We start from the raw sequence: 24,923 nt of genomic DNA on the forward strand, positions 1-24,923 counted from the left end.
AGAAATGGTGAGGGCCCACGCCTGGAGCTGAAGTTAGCAGAGAAGGACTGCAGTGCTGTGCCCTGCCAACCGCAGGGGAAACCGCCCAGCATCGCTGGGGGAGCACAACTTTAACCTCCTCGGGTGTGAGTTTCCATCTCTACCCGGGGGATAATCCCCCACTTGTCCCAGGGATGAGAAGAAATTCATTCCTGCTTTTGAAGCAGGAGCATAATGTAGTGATGAGGAAAAAATCCTCCAAGGAACCAAGTAATTCTGTCCTGGAAGCAGTTTGCAGATAAGAAAGTCTGGGGCCGCATCCAGGGCTGTGCTATGCCCGCACCAGCCATTTTGTGCCTTTGCCCTTTTGCAGCCCCGCTTCCCAGGTGCCATGTCCAGGTCTGCCCGCACCACACAGCCCCGTGAAGCCCCACGCTGGCTCCCACTCCTGCACTAGGGAGGTGAGGGCTCTCTTCGATGGTTGCCTACAGGCAAGCCCTGGCTGAGAGCTCGCAGGCTGTGCTTGCTGCACCCCAGCTGGCCCATCCTGGTGGGGAGCAGCTGGCATGGGGACATCCTGGAAGCGCCATGCCGTGCCAGGCTGGGCTGCCAGCCAGGGGCACAGACACAGTCTCGTCGGCTCCAGGAGCAGGGAGCGGGGACTAAAGGGTATTTTCATTCCTGCAACCTTCAAGTCTGCCCCCGGCCTGGGCAAACTGCAGTTTTCCAGGGACATACACCACCTCCACAGGGGTATTCAAAGGCACACCCCCAGCTAAAGGCCACACTTTGCCAGTGTTTGGCTCCGAAGCTCAGAAACACTGGAACTGCCCAAGGAAAAACCACCAGCCTTTTTTTTAAACATGGGCAAAATAGTCTTTTTCTTCAGACATCGTTCTCAGGAACAGTTGCACCATCTTGCCTGAAATATGTCTAGCCAAACTGAGCTCGAGTCCCTGAGCCTGCCTGGAGAAATTCAGCTTAAATATTAAAGCTGTAAGTGACAGAAAAGAGGAATTACAATTGGGAGCATCATAGAGCCAGCAGGATGCAGTGCTACAGCTCCAACTGCGAAGCAGCTCCCTGTGCCTCATCCTCCTGCTGCCTCTGGCTGCGGCTCCACATCTCTCTCACACTGCTGCAGGGTTATAAGCAGCACGGGAAGGAGATAACAGGCTCCTCTGCATGCAGAGCTGAAGGCTGAGCCACATGCTGCTTGTGCTTCCCAGGCACGGGGAGGGACTTAAAAACCATGGGATGCCTGAGCCCTTGTAAGACTGTACCTGTAAGGCTCTTGAGCCAACGTCATGGCCACTGAGGCCCAATACATAACAGAAAATGAAGGAGTTTTTCTCCTTGTTTGGACTCCTCTGTGTTTCCCTTTTGGTTTATTAGTCTAGTCTCTATTTCAGCTAGGCACAGTCTCGGCCAGAGTCAGAAGAAACAAGTATCTCCAGAGAATGGCTTACGCACGGGGTCGGTTTGCCCAGCTTTGTGTGATCCCTGATGTCTTGGTGGACCAAGGGAGGAGGAGCGGGTGTTTACTCCCTTGGGACTGGAGCAGCTCACCAGGAGCAAGGTTGCCAGCTCTGCTCAGAAGTCAAGATTTCCCAGCAGCATTTGCCAGTTTAAGTGATGGAGCATATTGGTTTCCAGTTCAGATCAGAGAAGCCATGGCTTATGAAAAACAGAGTCTGCACTTGCTGAGAAGTAGGGTATCGAATATTGGGGACCCAGTGGCAGATCACAATCACAAGGCATTTTAGAAAATCCTCACAGATTTGTTTCTCCCACAAGCCCCCATTGCTCAGCGTTTGCAGAGCATATGTTGTACTAAGCTGGCACAATCCTTTCTGCTCTCTCCTGAGGCAGGCAGCGTCACCTGCTGCAAGGCAGCAGTCAAGGTCTCCAAGCCTCAGTGATGGTGTAGGACTGGCGCTGGCTTGTCTGGAGTGAGGGGCCAAGCTGCATGACTTCTCCACGTCATACATATTACTGGGGCTGAAGGAAGTGGCAGTGAAAGAGATTTGGAAATCTTTTTTTGTTCCGCTGTTCCCTAAAGTTTTAGGCATGTGTTGTTTGGGCTATGGTAGCTCCTAGAAGTCACCAGCTGGGCATAAAGGTCTCATTTATAGTAAAGTTTTATCAAAAGGCGTCGTGTTGTAGCCCACCTGTGCTCTGCATCATGCTCCAGCAGAGCAGAAATCAGCTGAGTGCTATCTCAGCCTTGGGGAGCCTGAAAAAGAAGGAAAGACAGTATGGGAGACACCTGGTTTTCACCCCCTGGTTCCTCATGGACTGAGCTGTGCCAGCCTATTTCCACTTGCAGTATGAGGTGAAGTTCTTGGCTGGCAGCTCATTACATGGTTTGGTTCCCAGATGCTTCTCCTGGTGACTTTCACAGCTGTGCTTGTCAGACTGGAAGGTCCTTTAAATGGCAGGGGCTTAGCCAGCCACTGGATTGTGCTTCTTCAGCCCGAAAGAGATGAATTGAGCCCAAATGAGCCTTCAGAGGATGCTGCAGAGCAACACTGTTTACTCAGCATCTGGAGAAGCCACAGATGTGGGACCCCCAGGCCCTCCATATGAGGCGGTAGCAATGAAGCACTCGGGATGTCAGTGGGACTCCTGCAGTCACATTCTGGTGGCTGTTCCCTGGTTGCAGGTGTGTCCCTGATCATCGGTTGGGAGTGGCGGTGGCCGGGCAAGACACCCAGTACTGCACCCCTGGGTGTGCTGCTGGCCGTTTCTCCAGCACGGCGTGCGCTGCCTGCATCCTCATGGGTTGGACATATGGGGAGCACAGTGGGATGCTTAAGGAAAACCAGGCTCTCAAAGCCCCTTTGCACCTTGGCGGCTCAGGTCCCTGTCCCACCTGCTGGTCACTCCTGATGGCAGGAAGGCATGGCTGCTCTGCAGAAACAAGACCCCCAGGAAGTTTCTTAGGTACCACCTCTGCCAAGCAACTGAGCGACGCCGCATCAACAGGAGAGGTTTTGCAAATGCTGCTGAGGTCGCAAATGCACCCCTCCACCTGCGCCTGCTGCCGTGTTGGGGGGCTGACCCCTCCGTGTGACCCCACCGCGCCGGCTGCCTGCCCCGGAGGCCCGTTCCCCACTCCCGCTGTGGCACACGCCCGGGCAGCCGCCCCGAGGAGCCCGAGCGCCGCAGCAGCTGCTCGGGGAGGCTGACGCGGCGGGCACAGCCTCAGACCCAGAAATAGCCGGAGACGCGCAGACCCCACAGCCAGCCGCTCTGCCGGCAGCTCCCCGCCTGCTCCCCGTACCGAGAACCGGAGTCGCCGGGGCCGCCGCGGAGCCGCCGGCCACTGCCCCCCCGCCCGCCTCCTCCCCTCACGGATGCCGCAGGGCGAACGGTAGGCAGCGCGGCGCAGGGGAGGGGAGGGGGGTGCTGCCCGCCCCCTCTTCGGGCCGGGAGGCGGCTCCCCCCGTGGAGCCCGGAGCTCCGGCCGCTTTTCGGCCCCGCGGCCGGCGGCGCAGGCCTCGGCGCCCGAGCATCGGTGAGGCGGGGGGAGCAGCCCGGGGACCGCGGCCTCTCCGCCGCAGCGGGGCGGGCGGGGGGGCGGAGCGGCGGCGGCCCCGGCCCGTTCCCCTTCCCTTGCCCCTTCCCCTTCCCTTTCCCCTTCCCCTGCCGGGGCCGGGCAGCCCGCGGCCGGGCGGCGCGGGGGGGGCGCGGGGAGGGGAGGCGGGAGGCGGCGGGCGCGGGGCCCGGAGCGGAGCGGGACCGGGAGCGGGACCGGCACCGGGACCCCCCCCGCCAGCAGGTCAGTCCGGCACGGGAGGCGGCGGCGGGGCGGCAGCCGCGGTCCGGGCTGCAGGGGTCGGCCGGCGCCTGCCGCGGCAGCGGGCGGGGGGGCTCAAGCGAGGGGTGACCGGGGGGGCGCCCGGGGTGCAGGACGGGGCGGGGGGGCGTCCTGCCGTGGCGGGTGTTTGGGGTGGGGAGGAAGCCGCGCCGCGCGTGGGGCTAATGCCGGCCCCTCCGTGCTGAGCTGCGCCTCCCGGGTGGGCCCGGCGTTGGGACGGCGCGGGGGGATGCTCACGGCAACTTGCGCGACCCCCCGGGCGGGTGTGCCAGCACCGCCTTGGGCAGCACCCGGGTATATATAGCTCGCGAGGGCGACTCTGCAGGTCCGGGATGCAGGGACGGGTTTGGTTTGTTGTCGTGGGAGATTTCTGGGTACCTAGCTCTGGTCAGAGCTCTTTTCCTGCCCTCGTTCTGGACCACGTACCAAAGTGGCTTTAACTAATGCTTGTCTCCACCTGTCTGATGGGTGGCTGAGGCCCAGCGAGGTGCCTGAGTAAGCGGCAGAAGCAGGGAGCAAGCCCCAGCCCCTCGGTGTTCTTTCCCAGTAGATCTGTGCTGGCCTGCGCTGCTGTCCTCTGATGCGAGATAAAATGTCATCCCACCGCTGTGTCATGCCATGGCTTGTGCTCGGTCCCCACGTCATCCTGGCCACAGAATCCTCCTTCCGGGAGGCACACCTGACGGTGTTAGAAACGCTTCGTGCTAGCAGGGGAGAGGGGAGGGGAGCTCTCCCCGTTTCTCCCTCCAGCTCTGAGAGACTGATGACTCTGAAAGGGCTGTCGGGTCAGGATGATCTAATGCTCTGGCCAAGCCGCTCTCCCCCAATTTATGACTTTGTCCAGATTTGTCCACGGATCAAGGCCCTGCCTTCTCCGTCGCTTGCTTCCCCATCCTCTCTAGCAGCAGCAGTGCTGCACGGTGGGTTTGCAATTCAGAAACCTCCTGAACAGAATGGGTGTTATCCAGCAGAAAGAGGCAGAGACCTTTGTCTGGCTGGCGGATGTTATTTCTGCATGAACATCTTTTTCCTCTTAACTGTTTAGCCACCATCTCCAGGACTGATGTACATGCCTGCCTTCTCCCCTTTCAGAGAGTTCAGGGGGAGCAGGAGGTGAGGGCAAAACTGGGTGGGCAAACAAGGCATGAGAAAGCACCTTGCCCCATGTTGGGGTTTTGCAATGCTGTGTGACAGGTCAGGCTGCCTGTCTGAGCAGCAGAGAGAGGGAAAAATGTGCCATTTGGGATAAAAGGTGCTGTTGAAGTGGTCTGCAGTATTTGTTCAGAAGGGAGAGGGGAGAAATTGTGGAAAAAGCAGAAGACAGAAGGACTGGCCCTGAGACCAGACCTGAACCTTGGCCTCGCTGCCTTCCCTGCTACCCTGCAAAGTGGTGGTCAGGGCTGGGCAGCAGATGGAGAGGGAAGCAGAAGCAGCTCTTTCAGGAAGGATTTGTCTTAAGTAGCCTGGCAAACAGCCATTGGCAAACAAATAAGTAATAAATAAAAGCAGGGAGGCTGCTGGCACCCCTGCAGCCTCTGACTCCATAGCACATACGGGCTTTTCCGGCTTCCTTGTAAGCTTAAACCTTTGCCTTCTTCCCATGGCAGCATCCTGTCTCCTGCCACTCCATCTGAATGCCTTTCAGCTCTTTTATTTTTTTTCATTATAACCCTTGAATCGCTCTGTAGCTGCTCTTCTCCAAAGCTTACCCTGAGGTTAACTAGTTCATCCCTGGTTTGGTGGCTGCTGACAATGGTAGGCATAGGGTGGTCCTGCAAATGGGGACAGAAATAGCAGTGCTTGCTGGGCATGCTGGTCAGGGGTGTGCCTAGGCTCTTGCAGGTAAATACTCTCCTCCTTCCACTCAGAGACTTCTGGCCCAAGGGAAAGTAAGGCAGATTTCAGCACAGCTTCAGAGCCTACATCTGCAGAGTTGTAAAAGGAGGAGTGTCACTGCTTTAAAATATTCTTTGCAGGAAATACTCCTGTCCTAACAGACTGCGAGAGCTTTCCTAAAGCAGGAAGGAAAGGGAGAAATGTTTCTAACACCCACAAGTGAATTGAATTGATATTAAACTAATCAGTCACCTAAACTCTTAGGGAAACATCAGTGTGCTGCGCAAATGCTGACTCCTCCGTGAGTCTTATAAACAACAAAGCCTTCTACCATTGTCAGTTCTGCATTTGGTGAAACAGCTCTTCTTGCTTACTTTAATTGCTGTAAATATGTTTTGTGTATTTAGCCCTAAGTTTGAAGAAAACATTGCATTGCTGATGCACTGTGCTCAGAGCAAAACCAGGTTGGCTTTGAGCTGATTTCGGGAGAAGCAGCTCCAGTCCCAATTTCCTTCAGCTATGGCTTAAAGACATTCAGTCCTTAACCAGCTATTGGATCCCTCAACTACGAGAGGTCTTAGAGTTTTTGAGGGTCCCACTTGGCATCTACCTGCACTTAAAGATGCCTAAACATCTTTTAAAAGCTGGCTTGAAGTTATTGCTTCAAATGTTGCTGGGACTGGTAATTAGGCTGTGATCACACCTTGTTATTAGGTGGGGACAATGGCAGCAGTTTGCTCACTCCATTACAGCAACAATGGGACAGCCCCTGCCAGGTAGCTGTGCACAGCCCTTCCCATCGCCCAGGCCACTATTGTTGCTGGTTAATGTGTGAGACTGGGCACGGTGGGTCCCGCAGGACCTCTCTGCAGAGGCAGGGGGAGGTGGGGTGGAGTAGCCAGACAGGGGGCATGGGCTCCCCTCTCCCAGCCCACTGCCCTGGTCCCTGTGTCACCCTCACCTCTCTGGTGGTTCAGCCATCGCTCGATCTCACACCTCCTCACCAGGTTTGCTTTTTATGACTCATCTTGGTGGTTACCTAAGCCCCAGCACTGCCCTGCCTTGCCTGTCCCCCGGTACAGCCCTCTCTTAGTGGATGACTGTGTTGGCATAAGAGCTGCAGCCATGCTAAGGGCTGCAGAGAAAACCTCTTTGGCTGAGAAATCGCTTTCCTAATTGAAATTACTGTAATGTTGCCCAGCCTCTGGGGAGCATGAATGCCACAGTACGGAAGCATTTCAACACCGAGATCTGTTGTGTAGTTCCTAGCAGAGTCCCCATGAGAAGCTGTGGGTACCATATTGACCAAGGAGGGGCTGTCATAGTTTGATCTCAAATAAAGATGTGTTTAAAATGGAGTGCCAGAGCAGAGAGGCTCAGTGCTCCTGTTCAGTGGGAGTATGTGAAAGCTTTGGGTGACCCGATTCCCCTACCCTGAGTACCGATGTCTTGTGTCTTGTCATCTGCAGATTGTGGATGAGCTGAGTGGAAGGCAGGATCTGAGTGAGCCAAGCTCCACTGCACCCCCAAGTGCTAAAAGGCAGGTTGTGAGAGGTGGAAAAATATGTCATCATGTAATTTTGAGTTGCTCCTAACAGAGAGAGAAAGGGGCTCTGACCCTGCTTCACTGGGGAGCATTTTATTGTTAGCTGGGAGTTGGTGGTAGGAGGCAGCTGGGGCAGGAGTTGATGGAGATTGAGACAATGAGCCCCTTGATGTGCTGCGTTGGATGGGTTAGGGGAGAAGAAGAGAAGGTAGAGATGGGGGAGTTAGGGCAAACCTCAGGTTTGGAAGGATAGCTCAGGAGCAGCTCCCAGCTGTGGCCCAATGTGAGCCCATGGTACCCTGAGACGAGGCCTGGGGACCCTGCGTTGGCCAGGCCAAGGTGACCCTGCTGGAGCAGTCCCCTTGCTGCGCTGCCCATGCAGAAAGATGACCCACGCTAGGATGACACACCAGGGAGGTGGCACAGGCTGAGGTGCTGAGATGTTGCGTGAGGGCGGGCAAGCTGAGGGGTGACTTGTGAGGCTTGGAAGTGGCTGACTATGGGCCACAGGGCACCAGAGCAGCTAGGATCCCAGCTGGCGCTGGGACAGCCCCCAGTAGCCTGGGACTTGGGACATACCTGGCTGGAGGACCTGGCTGCAACAGCAGGTTGGGATGGTCTTCTCAGCATGGCTCTGGCTTGGAGCAGAGTCTCCATCCTTGGAGATATTCAAAACCTGCCTGGACATGGCCCTGAGCAACCTCCTGTAGCTGACCCTGCTTTGAGAAGGAAGGCTGCACTAGATGATCTCCCTTCAGCCTCAACGCTTCTGTGATTATTTGTCCTATCTTCTGACAAATTTGGTCACCATGGCAGCATTAGCGAAATGACCAGAAGTTTGGAGGTTTGCCTAGCTCCCCTGAACCTGCAAGCAGCAGTCTGGAGGTCTCTACACCAGTAAGAGGCTCCCAGGGCTTGCAGGCTCCAGGCTGGGGGCTTGCACCATTCCTTGTGGGTTTGGGCTGCTTTTCTCAGGGAGAGGTCATGGATGGCAGAACTATGTGGAAGGGAAGTATAATGGCAAAAATGGCAGAAAGCCAAACCAAACTTCGTAGACTTCAGAATAAGTTTGATCTGCACTTTGTTTGGTGTTTGTACACTTTTGCTCTTTTCCTAAGGACAAGTTGATTCTCAGTGATGAGTATGTTGTGATGCTTAGGACTGAGCAGGAGGCTGCACCATGCTTAAGTGAGTGGGTTTACAGTGTAATGTTATTTAGATTCTTAATGTCTATATTTCTTGCATTAGAAAATGGTGAGTGACACATTTCTTTATTAGATATCACTTCATTATTTATTATAAACTTGGTCCAGCTGTATTTCTGTGGAAAATGAAATCCAATTCAAAATGCAGAAAGCAAGCATTTAAAAACTGGTTTCTAGTTGGTTAAGTAAAACTGCTTAAAATGTATGAGTCCACAAAAGAAAAAAGAATAATTTTATGAAAGCATTATTTGTATATGTAATGAATTTAACAATACTATATTACTATACTATATTGTATTACTGTAATACTATGTTATAGAATCACAGAATTGTAGAATGGTGTGGGCTGGAAGGGACCTTAAAGATCATCTAGTTCCAACGCCCCTGCCATGGGCAGGGACACCTTCCACTAGACCAGGTTGCTCAAAGCCCCATCCATCCTGGCCTTGAACACTTCCAGGGATGGGGCATCCACAACCTCTCTGGGCAACCTGTTCCAGTGCCTCACCACCCCCACAGTAAAGAATTTCTTCCTTATATCTAATCTAACTCTACCCTCTTTCAGTTTAAAGCCATTAGCCCTTCTCCTATCACTACATGCCCTTGTAAAAAGTCCCTCTCCAGCTTTCTTGTAGGCCCCCTTTAGGTACTGGAAGGCTGCTATAAGGTCTTCCCAGAGCCTTCTCTTCTCCAGGCTGAACAACCCCAACTCTCTCAGCCTGCCCTCATAGGAGAGGTGTTCCAGCCCTGTGATAATCTTCGTGGCCTTCCTCTGGACCTGCTCCAACAGGTCCATGTCCTTCTTATGTTGGGGGCCCCAGAGTTGAACACAGTACTCCAGGTGGGGTCTCACGAGAGCAGAGTAGAGGGGGAGAACCACCTCCCTTGGCCTGTTGGTCATATTTCTTTTGATGCAGCCCAGGATATGGTTGGCTTTCTGGGCTGCAAACACACATTGCTGGGTCATGTTGAGCTTCTCGTCAACCAACACCCTCAAGTCCTTCTCCACAGGGCTGCTCTCAATCCACTCATTGCCCAGCTTGTGTTTGTGCTTGGGATTGCCCCAACCCATGTGCAGGACCTTGCACTTGGCCTTGTTGAACTTCAGGAGGTTCACACGGGCCCACCTCTCAAGCCTGTCAAGGTACTTCTGGATTATAGCAACAGAATTTTATTATAGGAGATGTAAAATATAACCAGTGATATAACCTGAATATTTCTGTCTTTTAAGAATTCAGAACTAGTGGAGAGTATCCTCTCACACTTAATCTTCGCTGAGCTTGGAAAAGGAACCAGGCTTTCCTGCGTTAACCTGCAGTAATTTTCTGAACTTTGACTAAACTAATCAGTGTACTAAATTAATTGAAACATCTTTTTTCCCTCTGCTTTCAAAGAGGTTGCTGCTGTCAGAGCCACTTTTGCAGTTCATCAGGCTTTAGCTCCAGGTGCTCAGCCACTGAGCGGATCTGGCAGCAAGGACATACTGCATGAATTTCTACTGACTTGTTTTTTACTGATGAGAGTGATTTGAGGTCTTAGCATGTATGTTGTTAGAACTTCCAGTTTTAAATTGGCTGTCTTTTAAATTAAAAAGTTTTTAGTTCAGACAAAATCTGATTACTTTTAAGTCAGGTATATGTTTCCAAAAGTCATAATTCTTTTATTTGTTCTGGTTCCAAGTCCTCTTTATTGCTTTTTCCTTTCATACTACACTGCTGCTAATCTTCTCATCAGGCAGTTTCATTGGATTTTTCTGTTGGGAGGTTTTCATCAAGTTTAATTTTCTTTCATCTGAGTTTTTAATTTCTTGTGTTTTCTTCCATGAAATTTCATCAAATTCTTCCTTGTTCAGAAACAAAAAAAACCCCAGCAAAGTGAATACTGCTAATAACAGCTGCAGTGGCTGGGCCACCTCCTGAGAATGGTGCATTTTAAAGACTTTCAGGTTAGTTCAGTCATTGCAGGAAAGTCAGGGGATGGATGTTTCTGCACATACAGTCCTCTGATATCCTACACACTGGGCTGGATAAACCTAGCTATGCAAATCTTTAGTAACTGGACTTACAGAAACTATGACCATGCCCTAAGCCTTGTCTTGGGTATGTACGTACACTATCACAACTACAGCTTTGTGTGTGTTCCGGGGTAATCATTAGGTTTCAGGATTCTTTCACCCCAGTAGCTGTGTCTGAGGGACCGACTGTTTATTTGGACAGTCCCTGCACAGAGTCAAACTTCAAGGGTTTCTTTCCCTCCATAACGAGGAGGTGAATTTCTGGCCCTTGTGAAAGGCATGTTGCAGTTGGTTTCAGCACAGAAGGGATTTTGTTCTACATTTTCTTTGGGCTTGGGATTTTTTGTGGAAAATATCCTGGGGGCAGAATAAGTTTCTGTACATCTGTAGCCTTAAAAGTCCCAGCTGGGAGCAATGCTCGGGTGTGTCCCTCCACCTCCCCGGCTGCCCGTGGGAGCCTGCCTTGGCCAGCACTGTGTCCTCCCCATCCCCATCACCTGGGGCAGGAGAAGGTGTGCACAGGTGTGTGATGGGACCTGCTGAGCTTCGGGTCTGATCCTGCTCTTGGTGCTGCAGGCTGGCTGCCTGCTCCCTGAACATGCTGGGGAAAGTTCTCCGTTCCCTGGAGCTCATCTTGGTTGAGAGGTGGGAATCGGGGAGGGCATTTGTGTCAGCAGGACGGTATCTCGCTCCCTCATTGAACAGAGCTAATCCGGGTAGCTGGGTTTTGCGGCCATGCCTGTGTGCGTGGCCAGCCTGGTGCTCTGCACAGTGCCAGTGGCATCGCTGAAGCCTGCTCTTGGGGTTTGGGCTGGTCCTGCAGCTCATTTAGCACAGGGTCTCTCCATGCCATGGTGAGCATTAGGAGGAGCCTTCCCAGTGCCCTCCTGTGGCTCTTCACAGCTGGCTTTTGGTCCTTTTTTGGTCCCCTCCCTCCAGCATGACACCCATGTGCCCTGCGACAGAGCTGTGCTCCCAGGAGGAGCATAGAAAGCAGCCGGGCAGGATTTGGAGACCGGTGTGTCCTGCAGGTGGTCCTATCCCTAGGGAAGGGGCAACAGTGTGGGATTCAGCATCACGTACATACTGATCCCTGCTGCTCTGGAGGAAGGTTTGGCTGTGGGTGCAGAGCTCTGCTCACCCTGCTGGGGCTGTGGTCAGCACAGGGATGTCGGGATGAGCCAGAGCTTCTGCAGCATCTGCGGTTGCATGGCTTTTTGTCTCTTATGAAGTGCAGGTGCGGTGCTGGCACTGGTGAAGCAGAGGGGTGTTTCAGGGTGGGACGTGCCCATGCTTTACTGGAAGCGCTGGTTGCCACAGGGAGCCAGGCTGGGAGGTGGTGGCGGTGCTGAGGTCTCATGCACTCTCACCTTGGGTTTCTCAAATTGGCTGGAGACTCTTTGTGTTTCCAGGTGAGGAGATGCTTCCCAGAGCAGGGATGGCAGCTATGCAGCACAGTGTGCACCAAACTGCCCCTTACATCAACATGTAGCGGGTGAGGTGGTGGAGACCCTGGCTTATTTAGTAAATGCCTTGCTGGTGCTGCAGAGGCCGAGTACTGGATCTCAGGGCGCTCGCTGCAGGGCCAGCCCAGCCAGGCAAGAGCAGCGTTCACGGTGGCAGGTTTGGGATGTGCTGGGTGGGGATGCAGGCAGGGAGAACAGCATATCCAAAACCAGGCGGAAGGCAGGGACCTGGGCTGGGGCTGGGCCAGGACAGCCAGCCACTGTGAAAACCACTCCATATCAATGCTGCATCCCCGAGCATCTCTCCCAAAACGGACACAGAGCTTGTCTGATTCCTGCTAATTGTGGCAGGGCCTCAATAGTTACTGGGCTGTGGAGAGGCTTGCAGTGGCTGTTGCTGGGACACTGCTCCCTGCCTGGGCCCCCAGATCTCTTACGCTGGCTCTATTCCTGGTGCTGATGCTGCTGTGCCCAAAGCACCATGGAACGACAAGGGGGCACAGGCCTGGGGAGGCTCCTTTTGCAGCCATCTGCTGCAGCATCTCATGTTTAATTTCCTTTCCTTTTCTCTTCCACGAGAGCGGTGATGCTGTGGAGGGCAGGGGGTGGCTGCCTGGGCACCCTGCATGGCTGGCAGGGTGGGCAGAGGGGTGCAGGGGCTGCCAGCCCTTCCCCGAGCTCCAGCCTGGCTGTGTGGCCCTGTGTGCAGGAAAGGCAGGCTTGTGCAGAGAAACCAGGGACAATATCTCTGCCTCCCTGCCCCTAAAACTTGCCATCCTGGTCTTTTTTCCCATTTTTCCCCCTGATCCCAGATAGCCTTTTTCCAAGGCTGACTTGCCCACGGAGCATCTCTGATGCTGGCTATTGGATGTGGTGTGTTTGAAAGGATGTGACCCCCCGCAAACCTACCAGGCAGGGCCGACAGCCCCTACGCAGTGTTGTGTTGCCTGCTCTTGCAGCAGGAGGAGCTTGTGGGTCACTCCATGACCACCCTGCTGCCAAATCTGCCATCTGTCTCACCACGTCCTCTGGGCGATGCTGCGCCTACCGTCCCACGGCTTCTCTGATCCCCATGCCTTGTCCCTTTCCCAGCCTGGCTGCTGTACATGTCCAGATGTGACACTTCCTTGTCTGCCTGAAGGGAAAGAAACCATTTCTTGTGTTTTCTTCCATCACATCCATCACTCCCGATGCCCTTTGCGCTGGCTGTGGGCAGGTGCTGACCTGTGGGCACAGCCAGAGCTGGGTAGGAAGGCAGCGCGGTGGGTGCGGGCAGTGCCAGCCTGCGGCACTGGCACAGCAGAGGCTGAGTGCTGTCTGTGCCCTGCTCACCCCCGTGTGCTGGGCCACCCACCTGCGGTAGGTGTGTGTCAGGGGGGGATCCTGAACCCCAGTCCTTGTCATGCATCTTGTCCCCGCTCCTGCTGGCTTGGATGCACTGATGTGCTCGTCCCAACAGCCCCGTGATTTCTCTCTTATCTCTGATGCTTCAGGGCCATTTGACTCCCCAGGTCCCCTCCAGGGAGGAGACAAGAGCAGGCTGGTGGGTGTGATGGGCTGTCTGCTCTGCTCTGCTTGGCTCTGCTCTGCCCTGCAGCAGGTACATGGCTGAGGCTGTGCTCAGGTCTCCTGGGCAAGGGGAATTCCCTGGAGGCAATGGGAGCGATGGGGATGAGCTGTCTTGTCAGCGTGCGTGAGCGCCCGTTGTGCCGGGAGGAGGCTGGAACAGTCGGTGCTTTGCAGAGCCGCGTGTCTGCAGCTCCACGTGCACCTGGGAGAGCTGTCTCCCTTCCTGGCCGCAGCAGCAGCAGCTTTCCTCTGATCTCCCCCAAAGGCTGCGTGGGCTGCAGAGGCGGCTGGATATGTGCCCCAGCAAGCGATGGAGACCGACTGTGTGCTCCCTCCGCTGCCCCAGCGAAAAGCAGAGTGGGCTGGCCCTGCACGGGGGCAGGATTTGGTGGGAGGGCAGGCGGTTGGCCCACGGCCCAGGCAAAGGCAGTGCAATCTGGTGTTGAGACCGTGAGAAGGGTTCAGTCTCTTCCCTCCTCCTTTTCAAGGACCAAATTTGCTTGCACGCTGGGGGATAGGTGGCGATTTGGAGGGTCCCCTATGGATACGTCTCCAGGGGATGGAGGTGGCCGAGTCACGCCTTTGGGAGCACCTTCTCTCTTTGTCCTCCTGTTGCAGGCCCCTGTGTTCACCATCAAAGGCTTCCCCTTCCCTTTGATGCGCTATTGACTCAAACTGGTATGCTGAGAGCTAATCCCTCCGGCATGGCTGGACGTGGCTAGCACAGCGGCTGTCAGGGCCATCCTCGCTTGTGCAACCCGCTGGTGCAGGAGCCTTTGCTGAGCTGCCAGCTCCCATGCTCCCAGGGCGGTGTGATTCATGACGGTTGTCTGGTGTTACCCAAATCTGCTCGGAAGCTGGGCAGAGGTGGGAGGAAAGCCTTGTCGAGGCCAGGATTGGCAAATGGTGTGCTTGTGGGCTCCTGCTGTAGCCCAAACCTCGCTCTGCTCCTGGCACTGAGCACAGGCGATAGAAATGTTCTAGCTCTGCTGATGCTCTAAAATTGTATTTTACGTGTGTGCGTGTGTATATATATCTAGTGTTGTAACCCACTGCTCTCAAGAAGAAGCTTTTGTGCTTGCAGAGAGGGGAGCTGGGCAGGGCAGGAGTGTTTCTTTGCTCTTGCTGCAGAATCAGCTGTGGGGGACGTGGCTGCTCGAAGCTGGGGAGGAGCGAAGAGGGGGAGGCTGGCAGCAGCCCGGTGCCAAGGCCTCCCCCAGAGCAGTGTGGAGGGAGCTGCACAGGTGGCCCAAGGAGAAGGGGATCAATGGGATAAGCATGATGCTGCCCAACTTATACTGGCCCCTGGGAGGCTGTGGAATGAGGGTGCTCAGTGGCAGGGTGCCCCCGGGTCCGTATCAGGCAGCAGCAGGCTGGAGTAGAGCAGAGCTGGGCCCAGCAGCATGGGTGCCAGACCCCTGCTAGCCTACCATGTGCCCGCACTCATCCCCCATTGCACAGCAGGCTTGCGGGCATCAGCTGCGAGGAGGGCTGGCTGGAGCTCAGCAGCTGAGAGCAACCACGCAGGGGACTTGAAATGCGTCTGCTTTCTCCACCAGCTCAGCGGTGAGGTCCCTGCCATTCCCAAGCGCACCATGCCATCCTGGCTGGGGAGGACACTGGGGTGCAAAGCCACCGGAGCTGCCCGGTCCAAGCAGTGTGGTATTGGGCTTCCCAGTCTGCGTCCCCCTCATGCACAGCCCAAGTCCTCTCCTTGCCAGTCTTCTTCTCCGTCTGCCCTGGGGTGAGGTTCCCTCCATTCACTGGTGATGGTGTAGCTGTGCTGGCTGCTCCCATGGCTGAGTCTCTCTGCAGCAGGTGGCTTTATAAAAGGCAGCAGATAAATCTCTCACTCTCATCTCCACCTCCCACAGCTCCCTGCTCCCCAAACAGCGGAAGGGACTTGGGGAGGAAAGAACTGCCTTTTCCCCTACCTCCAGGGACCACAATGCTCCTGGCACCTTGTGGCACTGTGAAAGATGCCCGTGACCCGCAGGGACAGCTTTGGGCTGGCTCCCGACCGTGGCACAGCTGTTCCTGGTTTCCATATAGGTTTCCACAAGAGAGTGTTTTTCCCAGCAGAGGTGGCACTTTCCTTCACAGAGGCCTTAAAATCCTCCTCAGTTTGAGCATGGTTACCTGAGTTGAGGAAGAAGCAATCTGCCTGTAAATGTCTGACGTCCCACTGCTGTCGCAGCCTTGCTGAGAGGTGCCTGCCTTGGCCTTCGATGCCAAATGGGAGCTGCTGCTGCCGGGCTGGCTGTGCGTGGGCACAGCATGCTGTGGTCCTGGAGCTGGCAGGCGATAAGCAACCCAGGGGTACCCTTTGCGGGGAAGCCCAAGCCCTTCCTTAGGGCCAGCTGCTGTGGTGGCCCTCAGTCACGCAGGCAGCAGGGGCTAGGAGTTGTCCCCATCTGCACGTATCTTTGTTAATTAATTGCAAGCGTGGGGGTTGCTCTGGGGACTGTGAACAGCATTCAGCATCCCAGCTCCTAGCAGGGACCTCCTCTTTAGAGGAGGGGGTCTCTTTACTGTTTTCCTGAAATACTGTTTTCCTGAATGCATGTGTGTGTCCAGGCGTGTGTGTCCAGGCATATATGTTAACTGAGAACCCTGGGGTGACTCCCTGCCTCTTTCCCACTTGTGAGCCACCTAGGTCTTTGTCCCCTGCAGTCAGCCTGGCTTTTTCACAGAATCATAGAAAAGTTTGGGTCTTCTGTGCAGGCTCCTGCCCTGAAGATGCTGAAGGAGGGGACCTTTAAAGGTCACCTGATCCAACCCCCCTGCAATAAGCAGGGACATCTTCAATTAGATCAGGCTGCTCAGAGCCCCATCCAACCTGACCTTGAATGTTTCCAGGGATGGGGCATCTACCACCTCTCTGGGCCACTTGTTCCCATGTTTCACCACCTTCATCATAAAAAAACTTCTTCCTTGTATCTAGTCTGAATCTACCCTCTTTTAGTTTAAAACCATTACCCCTTATCCTGTCACTACAGGCCCTGTTAAAAAGTCTGTCCCCACCTTTATTATAAGCCACCTTTCCTGGCTCTCTGCTCTCTGTCATTGCCCACTAGCAGCCAGGCAGCTCCCTGCCCTGTGCTTGGGCTGGGCCTGGCCCGGGTAATCCTTTGTGCTGAGGAGCATTGATTTAAGCGTTATCAGAAAGCAAGGGTGCATGATGCAGAATGAGCGATGGACCCCTGCCATTGGGAGCTTGCAGCCCAATTAGCTCACATTTGCTCGGTGCTTTGCACACACAAAGTGCGGTGTGAGGAGCTAAGCACGCTGTGTGCACAGGGGGTTATTGAAATACAAACCAAACATAGGTTAGAGCCAGCCTGCAGTGGCAGCTTAGTCAAATGTGGCAAAAAGGGCTGGAGGTGGAACGAATAAACTCTGCTCCGGTTCTTCCTTCCCAATTGCTGTGCGCTGGCTCTAGCAGCCGCTGGCTCGCACATGAGTGGCGGATGCGCTGGAGAAGAGCTGCTCTGTGCACAGTGTCTCCCACGCGCCGACCCAAACAAACCTCCCTGGCTGTAGAGCTCGCTGTAAGCACCGTTTGCTCTCGGTTGCCCGAGGTTTGGCTTTATTCTCATGCTGAGGAGCTTTGCAGTGAATCAGTGCTGCCCTGCTTGTTCCACAGCATCCCTCCAGGAGAAGGGCCTTGTGCAGGTGGCTGCTCTACTGCAGAGGAAGGCCACAAACGTCGTCCTGCAGAGAGCCCCGCTGGAGGCTGGGGGCTGGTACGCCTTCTCATTCAAAAACCTCATACATGGATCTTAGTCTGTCCCAATGCCAAAATGTGGCCACCCCGGGTCTGCACGGCAGTGCTGGGGAAGGAGGGGAGGGCAAGGAGCTGGGAGCGATGTGGCAGCCACTGCAGGGGGACGTGGCAGGGGAGGGTTTTGCTCTCAAATGCAGTATTGGTTTCAGTTGAGTCCCTGGGGCAGCATGACCCTGCACAAGGTTTCCCAAAGGTGGTGGCAACCTGCCACTCCTGAGAGCAGAAAAACTTGCTTGGCTCCTCAAAATGGGGTCACAGTCTCACCTTCCTGGTGGGTTATGTTGTTTAGATGGTCAGTGTTGGCAGGGCAGGTTGGGAGTGCTGGGTGAGGAGAGGAGAGTGGGGAGGAGGACACACATTTTCTGTCCCAGGAACAGACGCCTCTTCCCTCATCCTGCTGCCCATGTGGTCCCTCACAGTGGGTTCCTGTGCGTCCCCACCATCCCTTTCTGTGGGAAGTTCCCAGAGGGCTGGGAGGACACATGAAACATTGGGGACGGGAGCAGCGGTGCCGAAGGCAGGCTGACCGCTGAGGGGAAGGGGCTGGCTGTGGGGGTTTGCATCCCCAGGGCCTGGGTGGGCTCATGGGCCAACCGGTCCCCCCCATCATCCTGCCCTGGCTGGCAGTGAGCCTGGAGGGCATTCATGCCCCTCCATGGGAGAGCAGTGCTAGAGCTTATGGGTGGAGAAGGTTATGTTTATTTCCACCATCTTTAAGCAGGTTTATTTTACTCAGCCATGCGCTCACAGTCATTTTCTCATTGATCCCACTCACTCCCACATGCATACCCACCATCCTCATGACCACCCCAGCACCTGTGGTCATTTGTGGGTGATATGAGGACAAGGGACACCAGCTGCCAAGTCCTCCTGACCTCCCTGGCTAATCATATCTTCATTGGCAATGACAAAGCTAGTCTTTGAGCAGGTGTTTTATACCTTTTAGGAGTCATCAGTTGCTGCAGAGTGATCCTTTGCCTCCAAACCTTACTGATCTCAGCCTCCATAGCCCACCGGCCAGGTTGCCACCCGTTATGTGGTTCTCCTTGTTTGGAAGATGCATCTGGTTTCTGGCAGGCTAACGGGACAGGCTGGTGTATTTCCCATGTGAGGGAGCTGCTGTCCTACTTGTGATGGGACGGGGTCTTCTGCTGGTGGGTTGTCTGTGCTGTGGCCTTAGCAGGGTGTGGGCACAGCATTCACACCAGTGTCAGTCTTGGTGCTACCAATCTCATCCAGCGCCTTGGCTCCCCAGCGGGATCTGGCTCCACTCTCTGTGGGTCACAGCCCCGGGGAGGTAGGCAGTGTCACGGTGGGGTTGGTCTTCTGTGCAGGCTCCTGCCCTGAAGATGCTGAAGGTGGTGCAAAGAGCCTTGTCCAGGGATGCTGCTGCCCCACACCCGCTTGCCCCACAGGCCACCAGCATCCTGACTCTCTCTTTGCTTTTTGGACCTGCAGGCCATGACTCTAAGAGGGAAGGGTGAAGGGAGAGCCAGGGAGAAATGCCTTAGACCCCCACAGGGTTTTGGAGGGCCGTGTCTGTGGTCCCATCCCCTCTGTGCTGGTCCCCCTCAGGAATGGATATGGCCTGTGGTGTGCCTGTTCTTCCGTGCACCGAGCTACAGGGACAGAGAGGTCACCATGGCCTTTGGTGCCAAAACTGCCTCTGACGGTGTGTGTGCTGAGCTCAGCACAGGGTGTTGATGAGCCTTTTCCCAGCCCAAGGTCATTTGTTAGTCGTGCTGAGTCAGTGGCAGTGACTTGGGTTTCCTGGCCTCCCCGTCACTGCAGTCCCACAAGGTCAGTCACTGCAGTCCCACGAGGTGGGACACTGAAGGTTCTCCTCCCTGCCCAGTCCTGGACACACCAGAGCACGAACCTGATCTTCCCATTACAGTGGTCGTCGTTTTCCCCTCACGCAGCCTGGCCACATCTTGTGAAGGAAGAAGGATGCGGAGGCAGTCAGGTAGCTGGGATGCTTGCTTTCTAGGAGACACGGTCTGGCTGCTCAGCCTGGCTTTTCTGCTGGCTTCGCATGGCCACAGGCAGCTCCATCAGCAGCCCTGTGCCCTAGCTGCCCACCTGCCAGCCGAAATGAGTAATCCCTTCCCTGCCAGAGCAGGACGCTGAGGCTGGGTGAGCGCAGGCATACTGAGAAGGCCCGCTTAGTCATCTGAGCACTCCCAAGACTTTGTTTTGGTGTTTTGCTACTCCAGCTGTCTGTGAATCCCCTAGTAAATGAGTTTGCTGGCAGGGTGCTTCAAGGGAAAGATAAATTTTGAAAAATTGCATTCGCATAAAAGACATGCCTTATTTTTAATTGGAAATCTGATTCTCTGGATTAGTGCCCACCCAACTGGAGAGGAGAAGCATATGCTGGTGTATCAACAAAACAAACAGGGCACTGAATATTCAAGGCAAACCTTACACACTGGAAATGCTTCGTAGAAATTATCTAGCAAATCACTTTCAATGGCAATGCTCATAGGTTCACTGTCCATTCACAGCTGTCACAAAGAGGAGAAAGAAGGATTGCCTTTCTCTACTGCTCTACTTGTTTTCTGACCCTATTTTAGCATCTTTCCTCTAAGTAAGACCTAGATTGGGTAGACCAAGTATTGCAGTTTCTGTCTCTATGTTATGGCTTCATTTTTCCAAGCCGCAACCCTATCCACTCCTGTGTTTCTTGACTTGCCACTTGCTGTCACTTCTCCAGGACAGCAGCTGCGCCGAGGGACGCCTGTCCGTCGTTGGCATCTGGAGGCACTGCCTCATACACAGCTAACGGGAAGCTCTCCCAACACCTTCTGGAGGTGAAGGTACCCACCTAGCTCTGTTATTCACAACAATACTTCCTCCTCTGGCCCTTAAAGATTGGGAAAAGCACAATGGCAGTGGTGTAGCGGGGAACAGGAACTGGTCTGGTGATGCTGTGGGGTTTGTTTGGACCTTTAAGATACGATCACAGTGCTGTCACCAGAGTATTGCAAAATGCTGAATTATCTCATAGTCTGGTGTGAAAATTTAGCTTAGGTGTTTTAACAGTGACTTTAAGTCTGACCTACAGTGTCTGTGTGATCTCTCACTCTGTATACCAAGTAAGGTTTCTCCTCCAGTTGGAGGGAGGTTGAACATGTCCTACAGGTCTGAGTTCAAGCTGTTCCTGGTGCACATGAGCAGAAATCTCCTCTTACAGTTTCTGCTGCATGTGCTGTTCCTAGAACATTTACATGATTTACTTTTAGCTGGTTGTTCCCAATGGTTATTTTAATGGTAACGCTGCAGCTATATAATTTGCATAAGCTTTTCTAAGAGCAGCACCATAAAAGGTGAGATCAGCTGGAACAAACGGTCTAGAAAAGTACTGGTTTGGGTATTTGGAGGTGGGTTTCCATGGGTATCTGAGGGTGAAAGGACCAGAGAAAAGGCAGGAGAATGAGCTTGAGATCAGCTTCAGAGGAGCTGTGGTATGCCACAAGGGCTGCGTTACAGACCTGAGCATGACGTGATGGCCCCTTTGGGCAACGGAGTTGGAGGTGCCTGAGAGAGGGGACAGAGCTGCACAGGTGGCTTCAGGTGGCCTCTGCTCCTGAAATTGCTCTGTGCAGTATGAGTCTGGCATTGAAACAGCAATGCTGGGTGGGTGAAGGCTTGCATTTGGGAGGCTTGTGGGCAGGAGAGCTTGGAGCAGGAGGTACTAGCACCATCTCCAGGAGAAACCCATTGCTTTTGGCCACCAGGAGCAAAATATCTGCTACTGGGGGAAGGGGACAGCAACAAGGAGTTGGTAGGGAAAGACAATCCGTACCAATCCCTGTGAAAATCCCCCTCACGCTGCCATCCTCTGGCAGGATGTTCCTCCTACGAGCGTGAAGACGGTGCCTAGAAACAAGCTGCAGGATCTTACTGCTGGGTATTGGAGTGGTGGTGGCGGAGAAGGGACTTGGAGGTTGCTAAGAGTCTCCTTGTTTGTTTGCTGAAGGTCCAACAGCTCCCTCGGTCAGAGACACACTCTCCTTGTTAACAAAAAGGCAATGAATTATTTAGCAGCTGACAATGCCAGATGGCGATGGCTCTGCTGCTTACAGGAGGAGGGGAGGGAGGGAGACATGCACATAGGGAGAACAGATTGAGAGCATCTCCATAGGAAAGGGCTGACCCCGACCAGAGGTCCCAGTGGCCCAGGTGGTTCCCCAGCCGCCTGGCGGCAAGCAGGAGGCAGGCGGTCCAGGGCAAACAGCTGCTGCTTGCCAGAGTGGCCCACTCATTTCCTACGGGTCTCCCCTTGTTGGAGTTTCCTCTTCAGGGGTTGTTATCCCAATGGGACCATGCTGGGCCTCAAAGTACAGGACTCCCAACCCTGGCTGGGAGGCAGACCATGACTGAGGACACTACAGGGAGGCTTTGCCAGCCCATCCCTCACTTCATACCTGGCTGCAGGGATGGTACTTCAGCCCGAAGTCTACTGGGATGCCCTTTGGAGCAGTATCAGCATATCTTAGGTGACCTGGCAGTTCTTTTGGGAGCCACACTAAGGGTCAGCTGTCCCAGCTTGAGCTATGATGTCTCCGGACACCACGGGCTGGCTAGATCAATATATATATGGCTAGGGACACCTGAGGAGAACTGAAGATGCTGTAGGCAGCATGGACAGATCTGTAGCAGACACTGAAGCCCATGCCCCAGGTGACACTGCACCATATGCACGGGGACTGCCATGGGTCTGTGTGTCATGGGGATCTTGATGCCTGTAGTTCAGTGGCTTCTGACATCCCTTCAAGGCATCTATGCAGGTAACCAGATGCCAGCCTAACCCTGGAGTGGGGTGAGCCTCAGGCTCTGCTGGGCTCATAGCCTTGGTCCATGCATCCCAGCCACTCTTTGGCTTCCAGTGGAGATTTCTCTTTAGGCTGGAATTTATGCTTCAGAAATAAAACAGCAAGTCACCATCTCTCTCTGTTTAATTTGGAAACTGCAGGCACCAAGAAGAGTTCTTAAGTTCTTCAACCCTCTTGAGAGCTTGGGTTGAAAATCCCTTGGGAATCCCTGGTGTCCACCTGATTGCATTTGTCAGGCTGTCAGAGCCTTTTTTTTTTTTAATCAACTTTTGTGTTTGAAAACCTCCCTCTTCTTCAGTCTTTCCTTTCCCTGAAAGAGGAGGTCAAAGAGAGTCAGTGTCTCAGATGTGTAACCTCTGTCAGTTCCTGTCCCAGTACTCCCATCCTACCCGGTCTGCTCAGCCACAGGGTAGGGGGTGTCTGGGCTCCTCAGAAGCTTTAGGACAGGACTAATCTCAAGCAGGAAGCTGCACGGTCTGAGAGAGGCTGAGGCTACAGCAGTGCACATAAAACCACATGCTACTGTAGTCTCCCATCTGTCACACTGACAGAGCAGAAGTAAATGTTTCCCAACAAAAGCAAATCCATGTAGAGCTCAGGAAGATCCCCTTTCTAAGCCAAGGTATTTTGTCCATGCTCTCTCTGTGCTCCCCAAGGACCTCTCAATCAGGTTGCCTTTGGTGTTGAAGAAGAGTTGATCCTGTTTGGTCTTGATGGGAAAAACTGCCATAAACACTTTGCATCTCCAGGTTCCTGGAGGTGCTGGCTGTCTTTGTTTGCACCTTCCTCCATTACTTAATTGGACCATGGCTCCTGCTCCTCTTCCTCTGTCCTGCCCATGCAGGCTGTGAACATTCTGCAGCAGCGATCAGCTGTCGCTGGGTGACTGCAGGCACTGCAGGAGGGTCCCAGTTGTGGCTGGAATATACATAAAAAGGAGGAAGAGGAGTGAATGCCCAGTGGCTTGAATACAAAGCTCACAGGAGTGCGTGTTAATAAGCATGCTGAGGTTTCACATGGCCTTTGCACTGGCCACAATATACTGGTTACGATGTACTGTGCTCAGCATGTTTGCAAGGCAAGGCACTCGTATAATTCCTTATAAACTTCAGGCAGGCCAGAAGGTGTTCTTGTCAGGAGCACAAGTCCCCAAGAACAGGGACGTAGAATAACTGCAGTTGGAAGGGCCCACTTGGAGGTCATCTGATAAAAGCCCTTGCTCTGGACCCGGCCAACTTTATATTTCGTTGCTCAAGGCGTCCAGAGACAATGCTTCTTTGTCTATCTGTTCACACACACACCGGCAACCTCAATCTTCCCCTAAGCAGGGTCTTCAGCCCTCTAGGTTTATCTACCTAGAAAGTACTAGACATCCTAAGTCGGGGCCTTTCGGAAGAGATGTTAGGGACCCAACCTGGTTGCCATTTTGAAAACCCCTCAACAACCTATTAATGGACCATCATGAGAGCACCCTGAAGAACCCCACTGTCCCAGGGTGCCTGTCACCCTGGCGATGTGGTTGGTCTCACTATGGTCATAGTTGTCCTCCTTTGAAGGCCACACAGCTCTCCAGGCACCAGGAACAGCTGACTAAAGGTGCTGGGGGAGCTCCAAGGCACGGAGGCATGGCAGGTACATGAGGAGAAGAGACTCTGGCCCTGTTGTCCCCACCCTGTGTTTGTTAGTGTTTGCTGTGCTGGTTCCCTCTCCTCCTGTCCTTCTGGTGAGCGCGGCAGCCGTTCAGCACTGTCTTGGCACGCAAATCTGTGGCATCCCCATGAATAACAGCCGTGCTGGCTGCTGTAGGGTGCTTGTTCCCAGGGGTCCCAGGCACTGCAGGTTTGGAGAGGATCCTCTCCTACCTAAAACATGGCAGTAGGAAAGGTTTTGGAAACAAGCCATAGTCTTGGCCATTAATGGCCTTTAAGTATTTCCTACCAGTGAGGACTGTAGCCTGCGGTATCAGCTCCTGGGGAAGCGGAGGGAAGCCTGGCATTTAGGGTTTTGAGAAGCCGATTCTTCTGAAGACATCAAGATACCTTGTAAGGAGCAATTCTGCTCTGGTGGAAAGATAGAAGGGAGGTCCCATGACTCCTGAGTCACACAGGTCACGATGCTGGGGAAGGGAGGGCTTAGAGATGTTCCACATGCAGTAGATATCTGGCTGTGGGGAGCGAAGCCAGCGTAGCCCCAGCAGCCCAGTTGTTAACGTCATCATTGCTCTTACTCTCAGAAATTCAAGCAAATGCTTTGGCCTCTTGTTCCTGTCTGCTGACCACACCAGGGTGGCCATGACTCAACCCAGCTTCCAGGACTGAGGGGCAGAGCTGGTGAGAGACCTGTCTCAGGTATGATGGAGCCAACCAAATAGCATGGGGTTTAATGGGGTGGGGAAGGGGTATGAGGTAGCTACGAGATCTCTTCAGCAACACCCCCCACCCTGTGTCCCACAGCCCCTGCCTGGGAGAGACTGGGACTGGGGAAACTCCAAAGTCACCAGTCAGTCCTCTCCCCTCCGTGTGCTTAGTGAGCTCCTTGGACCTCGCTGGAGGACCTGAAAGAGCCACGGCCCCTTTTCAGGCAAAGGCTTCTCCATCCTTACCCCTGCCCTTGTGTCGCAGGCTGAGGCCCCACGACGGCACCAATGGAGAGCGTGTACTCGGTGGAGCCAGCACCTGACGGTGCCGGCCCCACCTCTCTGGACATGCTCAGCTTCCTGGACGCCCTGGTGAACAGCACAGAGGAGCAATGCTTCAGCGCCCGCTCCCGCAGCACCGTCCTGGAAGGGCTGCCGTTCGGTGGCGTGCCCACCGTGCTCGCCATCAACTTCATCCTCTGGCTGGTGAGCGGGCCAGGAGGG

At 54.2% G+C, this 24,923-nt stretch overlaps 1 protein-coding gene across 3 annotated transcripts in view; it reads left to right on the plus strand.

Moving 5' to 3' along the window:
- The first annotated feature begins 3,083 nt into the window (after positions 1 to 3,083).
- Positions 3,084 to 24,923, plus strand: part of TMEM63C (transmembrane protein 63C) — a 35,421-nt gene continuing 13,581 nt past the window's right edge. The window contains exons 1-3 of one of the 3 annotated variants that reach the window (XM_052782815.1): positions 3,084 to 3,355; positions 24,297 to 24,411; positions 24,685 to 24,905. In XM_052782815.1, the coding sequence (XP_052638775.1) occupies positions 24,708 to 24,905 (198 nt within the window). In that variant the 5' untranslated portion in view covers positions 3,084 to 3,355; positions 24,297 to 24,411; positions 24,685 to 24,707. Of the gene's footprint in view, positions 3,356 to 3,394; positions 3,500 to 20,020; positions 20,045 to 24,296; positions 24,412 to 24,684; positions 24,906 to 24,923 lie in introns of those variants that run through there. The other 2 variants (XM_052782814.1, XM_052782816.1) reach the window with 2 other exon arrangements.

Source organism: Harpia harpyja, chromosome 3, assembly GCF_026419915.1.
Source record: "Harpia harpyja isolate bHarHar1 chromosome 3, bHarHar1 primary haplotype, whole genome shotgun sequence".
NCBI classification, from domain to species: domain Eukaryota; kingdom Metazoa; phylum Chordata; class Aves; order Accipitriformes; family Accipitridae; genus Harpia; species Harpia harpyja.